The sequence below is a fragment of the Chamaea fasciata genome, unplaced genomic scaffold (genome assembly GCF_029207755.1).
Source record: "Chamaea fasciata isolate MVZ Bird 193981 ecotype frontalis unplaced genomic scaffold, bChaFas1.0.hap1 SCAF_12, whole genome shotgun sequence".
NCBI lineage: Eukaryota > Metazoa > Chordata > Aves > Passeriformes > Sylviidae > Chamaea > Chamaea fasciata.
The window spans coordinates 8,809,554-8,822,514 of NW_027094097.1; the positions used below are offsets into that span (position 1 = coordinate 8,809,554).

The 12,961-nt window shown below is 41.5% G+C and overlaps 1 protein-coding gene across 1 annotated transcript in view; it reads right to left on the minus strand.

The window, feature by feature from the left end:
- Positions 1 to 12,961, minus strand: part of AMFR (autocrine motility factor receptor) — a 28,655-nt gene that overhangs the window by 8,818 nt on the left and 6,876 nt on the right. Inside the window, exons 5-10 of the mRNA XM_066194391.1 lie at positions 10,663 to 10,703; positions 8,841 to 8,973; positions 8,173 to 8,306; positions 6,392 to 6,502; positions 3,306 to 3,496; positions 1,553 to 1,656 (exon numbers count right to left, since the gene is read on the minus strand). Of these exons, the coding sequence (XP_066050488.1) occupies positions 1,553 to 1,656; positions 3,306 to 3,496; positions 6,392 to 6,502; positions 8,173 to 8,306; positions 8,841 to 8,973; positions 10,663 to 10,703 (714 nt within the window). The remainder of the gene's footprint in view (positions 1 to 1,552; positions 1,657 to 3,305; positions 3,497 to 6,391; positions 6,503 to 8,172; positions 8,307 to 8,840; positions 8,974 to 10,662; positions 10,704 to 12,961) is intronic.

A 12,961-nucleotide genomic window follows, 5' to 3' on the forward strand; every position in this document is an offset into this window, starting at 1 on the left:
ATAAGGACAAGTGGAGGAAATTTTAATAACCCACTCCCTCCAGCCACCTTCCCTGCAAACCAGTTTAATAGGGTCTGAAAATTCAAATAAATTAAACTGAGTTTTCAGGGAACTGTTATTACTGATTTTCAAGTTAAATAATATCTGAATTAAGTAAGTAAAGGTAAGAGGGAAGACAAATAAATAATATGCTTTTAGAGTCCAACAACATGATCTCATTTAATATTTAGAAGTCTATTTTCACTAATGCCCAAAGTCACAGGGGCAGAGGGGAATGACAACAGCAATAAGAAATGAAAGGTGGAAGGAGTTTTGAGAACAAAGCAAAAACTATGCCCCAACTGACAGTGAGTTCTAACAGAAGCAACTACTGCAAACCTAACCCTCCATTGTACTAACTTGTGACCAAAACAACTAATTTAGCATTTCAGCCTCTGGCTGTCCCCTCAAAATACTTCCCGAGGTTTTTCTTCAGTAACACAAAGGAGAATGTCACTTACTTTCTATTACAAATGTGTAGCACTTTAATGATTTGCTAACCCTTAACCAGCTTTCCATTAAAGTAGACATTTTAATATAAGTTGCTACTGTACTTTTGATAATATACAATCCTAAAAAACCATTACTCATCCTTAACAAAAGCCCATTTGTATCACTGTGTCCAGTAAAAGAAAAATTAAACTGACCTCAGATGGAGAGTTCCAGCATATTTAACTAATAAATCATCTGCCAACATCTTATTGGTCCCTCCCTGCCATGAACACCCTAAAAATAGTGGCCTTACCCTGCTGATGTTTAAACAGAAGTATAGGCTATGGAAAAGACCGAATATTCAGAAAATTCCATCACTTTCATAAGACACCTCACTAAACACTGATTACCATGGTACAGAACACAGCAGTTTGAAGAACTCAAAGGAAACAGCACTTCTGAAAAAAATGAAGTGTTTCATGAGGCCACATCCTTTTCTATTTGTACTACATTGGAGTTTTTATGGATAAATTCAACAAATATAGAATTTCATCCTCTACACTTCTATTATCATCAGGAATCAGCAAAAGCTGAGGGTGCTAAAGAGTCCACCTCACACTGATAAGACACTGAAATTGCTATCTTGAAACTTAGTGCTATTAAAGATTAAAAAACAAATCAAAACCTATGGAATGGTTTGATCAGTTACTGCATGATCAGCAGGTAATTTCTCTGGTTACAGACTCACACCCTTTGGTGCTGCAAGTTGTCAGATAAGTACTGAAAATGAGCTGAAGAAGTTGCAGTAAGCAAGCTGAGAAAAAGTCCACTTATCTACCCTGGAAGTACATGTCATTCTTCTACCTCATTCACTTACCTCCAGACCTGTTCTTTTCTGCTGGCACATTTGAACCTAAATACAGCCCTAACTTCACTGAAGTAAAAGCTTCTCTCACTCAGAAAAACAGCTTTCATCTAGCGTCCAACCACTGTTTTGACTTCCTTCCCCTTTATGTTCTTCATTTCCGTGTAACCCTTTCCCCTACACAACACAAACACGAAGGCTGAGGTGCAGTCTTACCATAACATTGAGCTGGGAGTTGCTGGCTTGTGCAATTCCAAGGATGTTGGTGGTGTGCATCACTTCCACAGAAAAACTGGGCAGCCAGCTGGCAATTCTGGAGCCTGGGAGTTAGAAATCACCAAGAAAGTCAAGAAAGAGCATGAGAATCTCAGCAGGCCAAGAACTTCTACATGTATTTAACACAAGTCTTCATATTCCACAAGGCACACGCAGAGAAGAGTTCTGAGTGCAATCTATTCCTAAGGTCCCCCAGACATGGAGATGGCTGGAGGGAATCAGTAACTGCCCATACTCTCTGCAAACACTGTCACAATGGCTTAACAATCTGGGGACTCAAAAAGGATCAAGGAAGTAACACATCCCTGTTTTCTTTTTTTAATGTTCCTATTAAAGTGAAAATTAAAATAAGCCAGAGTCAAATCCAGTTTTGGAATATATTAATAAATCCAGCAATTTTATGAAAACAGGACAGCTTCTAAGCAATCTGAATCCAGGCCCAAAATGGGTCACCACTGAGAAATACTACTTCAAAGGGACACAGAGTAACTGAACAAAGTGACTGCTGCAATGGTGTTCTTCAGCTCAAGGGAGTAGGGCACATGGGTGGCTCCCTCCTCCTTCTGTGCGGCCACTTAAATAAACACAGGCTTTGCTCTATGCCACTTCGCCTTCTATCTCCATGGTAATTCTGCACATCTCCAAGCCACTGGAGAGCACTGGGGAGGACAGCCATCAAAAAGACAGTGTTATTCTAAATATAAATGTCCTTTGGAGACCTAAAGCACCTCAGAAATGGAAGCCATACAGAAGCTATCAGCCAGCCTCCATGTACCTAGAAATTGTCTGACCTTTCTCTGCCCGTTATTCTCCCCCCACAATCTCCAAAGATTTCAAAACAAGCACAGATGAGGAACAGGTCACTGTTTAAGTTTGCAGCATCTCAACTGCCTCATGGGAGCTCCACAAGGGCAGAGCTCAAAGATGAATATTTGCAGTACTGAAATCATCTGAGAAACACCAAGACTGCAAACAAAATCTGGGAAACTCTAGAAGACCAGCACACACCAATACCAAAACTCTAAAAAATCTGGAAGACAAACAACATAAATTGCCTTTGTCAAAACAAGTTGTCTCCATCCACAGAACTTATTGTGGCCTGGAATCGCATCTGCTTTGAGAGAACTTACAACACGCTACTAAAAAACCCCAAACATTTTAAACTGTTGTGGCTACATGATTCCTTCTGAGACTAATCTTCTGCACCTAACCAAGCATTGCAAGTGTCTTGTAAACTGAGTGGCAAATGGACTTTTGACAACCACACATTAGCTAGGGCATAGGGGAAAGACTGACTTTTAGACTGCATCACAGAGGGCGTTTTTCCTCTATTTGACTGCTGCTGATTAACCACCACATGGCAACAAAAAAAGACACAGGAATTTCCCATTCTGCTTGTCAACATGGCACACAATGAATAAATGTCAGTAACTGAGGCTGCTGACCACAACAAATCCAGAAAAGGGAGCACTTATACAAAGTCTTTCAAGAAATCTCAGCAGCTCTGGGAAACCTCAGAGACACATCCGAGCTCTTGCAAAAGAGCCATCAGAAACACAGTGGTGCTAGACAAACACAAGCAGAGCACTGTCTGAGTTTCAGCTGAAGCACAGAGAGAATTCCCTTCTACAGAAGGCTGCTCCTCTTTGTTTATTTGGGCAACAGCAGCGGATGTCAAATGTGCTGAGCTCACCGTCAAAGTGGAAGAAGTGATTGTGCTGGTTCAGGCGCGGTCTGCCTTCTGCTGCTGCCACGGGGACCAGGTTCTCATCCAGGTTCTCCCTTTGGTGATCCTCCCTCACGTGATGGCTGTCAGTGATATTAAGAGACATTCTGCAGGTGGGGCAAGATGTGTCTTGTTCCAGCCAGGACCGCAGGCACGAGCTGACAGGAAAACAGTAACACTGTGGTGAGCTTGCAGTGTTTTTCCAAGACTCCACTAACACCAGTTACATAAAGCAGCTGTAGCATATTCTGTACACAACATCAACACATGGACTGCTCAGAGATACCCTTAATGAGCTCCTGATGACTCTGGCATAGGTTTCTTATTTCTTTCAGCTGAAAATACTCAAGTGTTCACTTTTTATAAACATGCATGCAGATTTATCACAAGCTTAAAACACTCTCCAAACTTGCTGTCCTTCTAGCTCAGAATAAGCAGGTTTTGCCTGGAAGGGAAAAGAAACCAGTTCTTTTCTCTCACCATTCCCAAGTGAAAAAAGGCAAAAACCAACTGGACGCATAGTTAATGTATCCTGACACATTTTCACAGCAGTTCTGCCTGTGATGAGGCAATGGCATCTCCAGTGTTTTCAAATAGCTTTTCAAAATACCAATACCCAAACCACAAAAGTCAGTACCATTCCACGAACTCTCTAAACAGATTTATTAATGCTGACAATTCTGTGCCATTACAATCCTTCCTTAATTCTGAAATTTTCTGTCCTGCAGAAAGTGGAAGTGTTTGAAATGCAGGTTGAAACACTCAAAGCAGTGCATGTTTTTTTGATTCATGCTGATATGACCCAATTGCAATATTTGTTCAAGTTAAACCTAATTTTCAGTGTGGAATAACTGAATTTCACAGGGCTGAACACTTCTGAATATTATAACACATACTTCATATTTGCAGGGTGGGTTTTTTCCAGAAGTTCTCAAAACACTTTAGAAAGGTAGACATACCAAAAGATCAAATAAACCTGTCCCCAAAATTGTGTACTTGTAAACACAATGAAGGTACACACCACAGGTTTGGGTTGACAGAGCAAGGGACAAGCTGTAATTGCAGGACTATAGTGAAGTCAAGGATACAAACATTCTGTCCAGCTGTTGAAACTTTGCCAAAGTTCTTTCCATCATATTGCAACAGACAGATACACAGTGATGGGTTTCCCAAAAACAACCAAAGCACCACAGTAAAAATCTGCCACCTTCCACCACCCTGGTCACCAGCACAACCAGCACGCTGGCACCAGCAGTGCTGTCCAACATCACCTCCCTGACCACAGGAAAACCACCCTGCCCACAGTAAACTCAAACCTCTTCTACAGCTGTACTCCAACAGTTACTTGGGAAACACCTGGAGTTTCCCGAGCTGCCACCACACTGCTGCTCCCCAACAGTTCAACAGCCAAGATGCTGGAATGGGCAGAACCCCGTGCCAGCTGCATCAGCACCAGACCCAAAAAGCCAGCTGTGGTCACACCCATCGTGTACCACACAGGCAGAAGGGCTTGGTCACTCACAGCACCTCAGGAGGAGGAGGGCAAACAGCAGGTCAAGGCTGGCAACCTTTCAGAGCAACAACTCTGGAAATTGCCTGCTCCCTAGAAGGTAAAGAGAGTTTCAACATGCCTAAACACTTCAAACACCTTTTCCCATTTAATTCTTTTTAATATTTGGGAACAAGGTTGATCTCAGCAATGCGAATCTTCCCTGCTACCTTCTCTGCCACTCCCAAGTAACTGATGGGGAAAAAAAATCCCACATAACTGAGAATGGACACAGTGTTCAGCCTGTTGACAAGATCACGAGGCTTTTATGAGGAGAGAAACCACTCTTAGGTTGTAAATAGGGTTATTAGTTACATCTGGTTTTATATGCAAGCCATCCACTGTAACATGTTCCCTCTCCAAAGCACCAAGGAGCGTAACTTGCTTCAGAACTGTACCTGCTTCAAAAAAAAAACCAAAAAAAACAACAAAAGGATCCTTTTAAATACAGAGAAAATGTCTTTCTGAAGAGAAGACCCTGGGCTTCTCAAGTGCTCAGCAGGTGATTAAATATTCACACGATTCAATAGCACTGGAAAAGGAGTTTCTGCTATGGAGGCATATTATCTCATTAGAGACTTCTTGGAACACAGATAAATATTTATGGCAAGGTTTGTCATAAATGACAACAAATTAGCACACAGATTACAACCTCTGGTTTGACAGTTACCAGAAAAGCAAAAAGCTATTTACAGAAAGTAACACCACAGGGACAATTTAACTGACCTGCATATTCATCACATGGCCCTCCAGAAACGCCTGCTTCGATCCCTGTTTCTCATTTCATATTTAAGCACAGGCATGGGTGTGTAAACACTGCTACAAAGGATCCAAGGAAAATCACATCCAGCACAGCACACTATGTCCACAAGCATCTGCTACTGTTCACTACTGAATGAGTGTAAGAAGCAGTGGAAAAAGAGGCTCTTTGGCCAGAAGTCTCCCAATTCTAACTACCAGCTGCTTAGGGACCATTTTTTGTTGATTTGGTTAACCTCTTTTGCAGCCCCGATGGACTTCTTGCCCCTTGAAACCACAGATTCAGACCTGGCCTCCACAGCTGTCCTGGGGGATTCACCACCATGTGAGGATGCACTGTATAAAAATAGTCCCTGTTTTCTCCTTAAAGCTGGTATCTGGAAAGTATTTAAGGATGCAGCTCCAATTGTTCTACTTCACCTGAAAATCAACATAACCTCCACACAACTAATCTACCAACCTTTGTTTGAGAAACTCAACACTAGTTACCCACTAGCTGACAAGGCGCACACTCTTAGTTTGGGGGAAAAGAAGTGCGCCAGGTGGAACAACTCAAACATGAAAATGACTGGAGTGAAAATGACTTGTACTTTGTTATCAGAAGCAAACCAAGATAACCCAGGCAGCAAGCACCCAACAGCTCTGCTAGTAGTTTGTTACTTGCCATCCCACTGTAAATTTCAGCCATGCCCACCTATCCCTTCCCTTCTCAGCTGGGTGCACCCTCTCCAGCCTGGACACATACTTGTGGAAAAGGTGGCCACAAGGGAGTTTACGTGCGGATTGCATGGAGTCCCAGCAAATGGCACAGTCATCATTGTTCACTGCCAGCTCCTCTGGTGTTGCAACTGCAAACCTACGAAGAAGAAATGGGAAGAGACAAAAGGAATGACTACACAAGCTCAGCATGGCCTCCTCTCTAGAGAATCCAGCACTGAGAAAGCCTTACCCTCCACGTTAACTTTTCATTAAGAGAGCTATGCCAACAGATCTGTTATTTTTTTGATTTGCTATTTTTCAGGCTGCACTGCAAAGGAACAGACACATACACATCCCTCTGATGCCTTTCGCAGGCACTTTCTTTGCACATCTCTTCATGCATCCTAAGTGCAAAAAGCTTTGACTTAGTACCTTCCAACAGACAATTATATGATCATTTTGTTAAGATCCTTAAATTATAATGTGTATAGATTTGGTTTATGTCATTTTTCTAAATGAGTTTTAATAGCTGTACCCATTAAGTTGTCTCTTTGGGATCATAAGCATTTATGGTGACTAATCTGGGCCACAGATTTAGCCATTCCCATTTGTCTTGACTTTTCTCCCTTTGTTTTTAAGCTACAGTGCCATGTAAGCAGTTACTACATAGTATCCAAACACAACAATATAGAAATGAGCATTGTAACATTTCACAGCACTGCTGGTGTGGAATATACCTGAAGAACAAGCACATAAAGGCAGCTGCCAATGGCAGCTTTAGAAGTAAGTTAGAATGTGGCTCTTCCAGCACAGTCAGAATGACCAAAACACATCAAGTCGTTCAGATGTGAAGTCTGTGACACATGCAACTCAAACAGCTTTGTGAGCAGCTCAAAGGGGTTCAGTGGCTGCATCTTACTGGAAAGAAACAATGGATTTTGGATGAACTTTATTATGCAGCTCTTAACGTGATATCACAGCTGTTAAATGAATTCTCATTTAAAAAGCCTCAGGAATTTCTAGACAAGCCAGCCTTCTCCACCTGGACTACAGCAGCAGGAATCAGAATTAATCAAATGCACAAAGGCGCAAAATTAAAACAGTGCAGTGAGAGAACAGTACAGAAAGAGTAAAGCTCTCCCTGTGGCTCTTGAAATTTTTAAGAACATAGCTGAATTTTGAAAACTTTGGATCAGAAATGCAGTAGTATCTGGTGTAATACTAGGTTTTAGTAGGCCTCCCAATTTCTCCATATTACCTCACTAAAAGGGAATGGACTGAAGTACTGCCAAGGTGCTCTCAGCTCCACTTTTAGGTAGAGTCTCAGGTTTAGTAAACACAAAGGTAAAGCTATGCAGGCTTTAATTAATATTTTAATTTCATTTCAGTCAGTAAGGGAATAGTATGGCCTAATGAAATTAAGAGCATTGATTTCTAGCACAGCCAAAGCCAGTATTTGACAGCTAAAACAGGCAGAGCTCTTCAGAGCTTCTGTCACACCACTAAGGTAGTATGCAAAAGAATAGAGAAGAAGAAATACTGCAGAGGTGAATCCACTTTTTGCCACTTTATACATTACCAGTAATACTGCCATTATACAAGTCAATCCTGCATATCTGTAAAAACCAGAGTCTCCCCACTAACAAATAAAATGGATAAAAACATACTCTAGTGTAGAGACTAAAGGATCAGGTTTGCAACACTGCATCTGTCTGGCTTATGCCATGCCACTGTGTATCAAAGGAACATAAAAGAATCCCAACTTCTTTCTCAGGATCCTCTCTACCAGATCTACATCAAGATTGCAGAGCAAGTAAAGGGGCTCACCTGGCTTCCATGTTTCCAACCACACGCAGGTAGTTCTTGTGCCGCCGAATTCGCCGCTGCACCTCGTGGAACAGGTAGCGCAGCTGCATGAAAATCACCAGGCTCGCCATTGACAACCAGATATTGCCAAACAGCTTGGGAAAAAAAACAGAGCAGTGATTAGAAACAAGCACCATGAGAAACAAGAAGCTGCATCAGGTCTTAAGAGACAAAGAAATTGAGAAACCAGCCCTGAAGAATTTCTCTTTTGTTGGGTCCATTCAGACCAACCACGTGTGTTCAGAGGTACTACCATTAATTACCTCTTCACACACAACTTTGGCAGCACAGCATTTATAATGAGGATGAACTGAACTCAGTCCTGTCCAGCTTAGCATCCCCTGCTGCCAATGAAAATAATTCAGTCTGATATTACTCAGTAAAAAAAGCTAAACCTACTAAACAGATAATTACACGCAGTAGTTAATACTCCTTAACAAAGTTACTTGTCATTACTTCAACTTCATTGGAGGAAAGAATGCCAGAATCACCCTACTTCATCTCTATTTAAGTAACTTCTCTGTAATACCTGGTTTCTAAAATAAACAAAGTAAAAAAAAAATGTATACCCAATATCCTTTATTTTAATGCCAGTCTATTTGTTCAAAATTATGTCCAGTATTTCATACCAGCATATGAATATGATGCATCAAGTCCAGGGAAAGCAAAGTTAGCTCCATGACAAAATCTGTGTAGTAGACATAAGTGCCTTTGCCCTCCCACGTTCCTTCATGGTTGAGATCCCAGAGATGAACTACATATCTGCAAGAGTGAGGAAATTAACATTATTCGTTTCTTTTTTTTTTTTTTTTTTTTTGGTTAAATACATCTCTATATTCAAAATATTTTGTCCATTTTTCAAAAAACTTCCGGATATGGATTCTTTGCGCTTTCAAGGCCCTGTGCCCACAGTCTGTGCTCACTGGAGGGGAACTCCTTTTAATGTTACTGCTTTTAAACAGCAACATTTAAAAAAAACAAAAAGCAGTCAATGCTTAGCCCACACTGGCACCACAGACGCTGCCAGCTGATAGAAAAGATGCAGCATTTGCTAAAAACTACTTCATGTACTGAATGTCAATCTTAGCATTATAGTAACTACAGAAGCACATTTTTCAGCACGTGAGGTGTTTCTTAGGTGAGTCATTACAGCTCAGTGTCAGACCTGAAATGCTGACAGTGACCTGCACAAAGAGGCTCCTGTGTTACACACAGGTGTGTTACAGGTACACATGCATGTGACTTTTTCAAAGCAAACTTCAAGAGACCAAGGCCTTAAAACAAATCCTGGAGAATGACATTAAGCATCTATCAACCCTCATCCAGCAGCACCCATCCACTTTAATCCATGCCTCAAGCTATCTCCACCCACTGAAGCTATCCATGCATTTCAACCCCCATGTGTAAAAAGCACTCCTAAAATGCATTTCCATCTGTAAAAATCATTCTGAAAATGCTTCTATACATATTTAATCCTTTGTACTATCCAACCTATCTGCCAACTGTTTACTAGCTGGCTTTAAAATAAATGTTCCTGTAACTACTTAAACACCAGCACAATCTTTTATTCAAATAAAGGCTCCAGCATAAGACACACACATAACTCAAATAAAACAAAATAAAGTCAATTGCAGAACTTGTGCTAAAAAAAGCACAGTGCTAAAGCTAACCACCTTTGCCCATCTCATAGAATCCTGCAATGGTGTGGGAGGAATCTTGAAGATCATCTCTTTCCAGTCCCTTTGGCTGCCTCATGCAATGAGGCTGTGACCACTTCCAGGATGGGGCATCCACAGCTTCTCTGGGCAACCACTCACTGTGACAGCGACTCACCAATCTCACAGGGAAGGTTTTTTTTTCCCTAGTATCTAATCTAACCCTGTCTTCTGTCAGTTTGAAGTCACTCCCTCACACCATGCCCTTGTCCAAAGTCTCTCTCCAGCTCTCTTGGTGTCCCTTCAGGCACTGGAAGGAGTTCCAAAGCTTCACTAGAGCCTTCTCTTCTCCAGGCTGAAAAAGTCCAGCTGTCTCAGCTTGTCTCCATGGCAGGTGCTCCCTTCCTCTGAAAATCTCTAAGGACTCGTCTAGAGTCACTCCAGCAGCCCCACATCCTTCTCATGTTGGAGGCCTCAGAGTAGGATGCAGCACTCCAGGTGGAGTCTCAGCAGAACAGAGCAGGGCAGAATTCCCCGCCCTGGACCTGCTTCCCACACTGTGGGTATGCAGACCAGGATATGGTTGAGCTTTGTGGGCTGCAAGCACACATTACTGGGCCATGTCAAGCTTCTCATCCACCAACACCCCCAAGTCTCTCCTCAGAGCTGCTCTCAATCTCCAAATATGCATTTGCAATTCAAAGAGGTAATTACCTGCACCTCATTACATACACACACCAACATGCTATATGCACCACCATCCTGAACACCGCCCTGTAAAATACAAGCTACTTACCGTAAAATCACATGAGCAGTTCTGACTGTCACCAGCAGAGACTGCAAAAGAGAAAGAAAAAAACCCATACATGTTAACAACATTCTGGCAGGGACAGTGGTTCAGATACAGGAGCTCAAGGGCTAAAACACAAAATGCATTTACTGCAGTTTAACAAGTTCCTGTGAACCAACGGTCAGTCACTACAGGTGACTGTGTGCACAGTATACCTGAGACAACCATGAAGCTTATAAATAAATATGGAAGAAACTGTTCCCAAAGACACAATACTTTTAAAGCAGCCACTAGTGTTACTGCTGCCAAGTGCCATTTTTTCCCAACTACACAGGATGCATTGCCTTTTTCAATTATTATCACTGAGCAAGTGTTAAGACCACAATCCCACCAAGTACCTCTCCTCATCCCACTTCTTAAAAAAAAAAAAAAACTGGAAGGACTGAATAATGACAGAAATTTGAGGAAGATAATTTCACATAACCCCCCCCTTCGCTGAGATGTAAATGCTGCTAAAAGAACTTCTCTCTTTAATCATACTCATGGTTCTAGGCTAAGTACAGACAAAAAAAACCTGAGTATATCAGAAAGTGTAAGATCAGAAGTCTAAAGACAAGTCACCAAAAAGGTAACTACATTTCCATGGGTTCTTATCATCTAAGAGACAGTGGCCCCATCACCTGACAGTGGCCCACAGTGCTCCATCTCCTCATTCTCTCCTCACAGTGAAAAACACCAGACATGCTTCCCCCAGAGACTGCCCACACCACCCTGTAGTTAGCAGGGGCCAAGTGACACTGAGGTGCAGGGGATTTACAATGAGTAACTGAAACCACTTCTGTGAAACTGGTCTGATGGCATGCCTTCAGCGTAAGTACTACAAACAGGACAGAAGAATTATCAAAACCACTAACTTCCCAAAGTAGCAATAAGCTGGTTAGTTTGAATATTTTTTCCATCTGTAAAAAGCATTCTTAAAGTGCTTTGATGTATATTTCACCCAACATATCTGCCAACTGTTTACTAGCTGGCTTTAAAACGAAAACATGCAAAGATAGACAGACTGCTTGCTATACTGTAATTCTTGAACACCATATATTAAGGCAAAAAAGATTAATGTTTACTCAAAAATACAGACAAATCCCTACTCAACTTTCTCTGGGCATTTGCACATTTCACATCCACCCTCTGCAGCAAAAAAAAAAAAAAAAAGCTGACAAAGCAACAGAGAACAAGGAGAAGTTACCTAAAACACAAGAAAAACATCTATATTGCTTTACTGAAAACCCTGAGCTAAATCAATGTTTGCAGAAGTGAGATTATTAATAGCTTAATGTAACTTAATGTAATTCATTCACACTAATGGAATACACTTGGCAGGGTCCCTCCCAAGGAGCATCACACAAGCTGTAACCAGAAAAACATTTCAGTCTGAAAGATTTATTGTTTTTTACTAAGAGCTTGAAGTCTGCTATGAGATGTCACTGCCAGTACCCGTAGAGAAAGAAACCTAAATATTTTATTCCACTCACATGAGTGCTCAGTATTAAAATCAACAAAATTACTCATGGTTGCCCAATCCATACAGGGAATATTTAAAATGTTCAAAAATGGCAAGATATTATACAATCTCCTATGAGAAAAAATTAAACAGCCAAGAATTCTTTTGCTTAGAAGGCAAGGCAGCAAAGGAACAGGCAAAAGGATGATAAACTTACAAATTCCATGTAAAAGATTAAACAGGGAACAATTCTTTGCTTATTTTCACCATAAATGTATCTGATGATAGCTAAGGACATTACTCCCTGCCCATGGCAGGGGGGTTGGAACTAGATGATCTTTAAGATCTCTTCCAACCCAAATCATCTGTGATTATCAAACACAAGATTCAGAACAACTCAATGAGCTCTTTCATGTACACAAAGCCAAATAAAAGTGGAATTTGTTGCCTTTGGATATTACAGAGGCTGACACACAAACAAGCTCAATGAATGATCAGACAACTTTCCACAGTACATCTGGGACTATCAAACCCAATGGGTTTGTGCAGCCCTCAGCTCAAGAATATCCTCAAACACCAGTGGCTGCAAGCAATGCTAGAGACCCTTCCTTCTGCATTCCCCACAAATTTCCTCACTGCCCACCAGCAGCACAGCAGGGGATCCAGGGTTTGGCTGGACACCCCACATTTACACTGACTGAGCCACTCCTTTTTTTAATTAGCACACAGAACAGCTCTCACTAAAATGTACAACTGGGCCCCATCCTGCAACCCCAAACGCTCACACTACCACACAGCACAGTG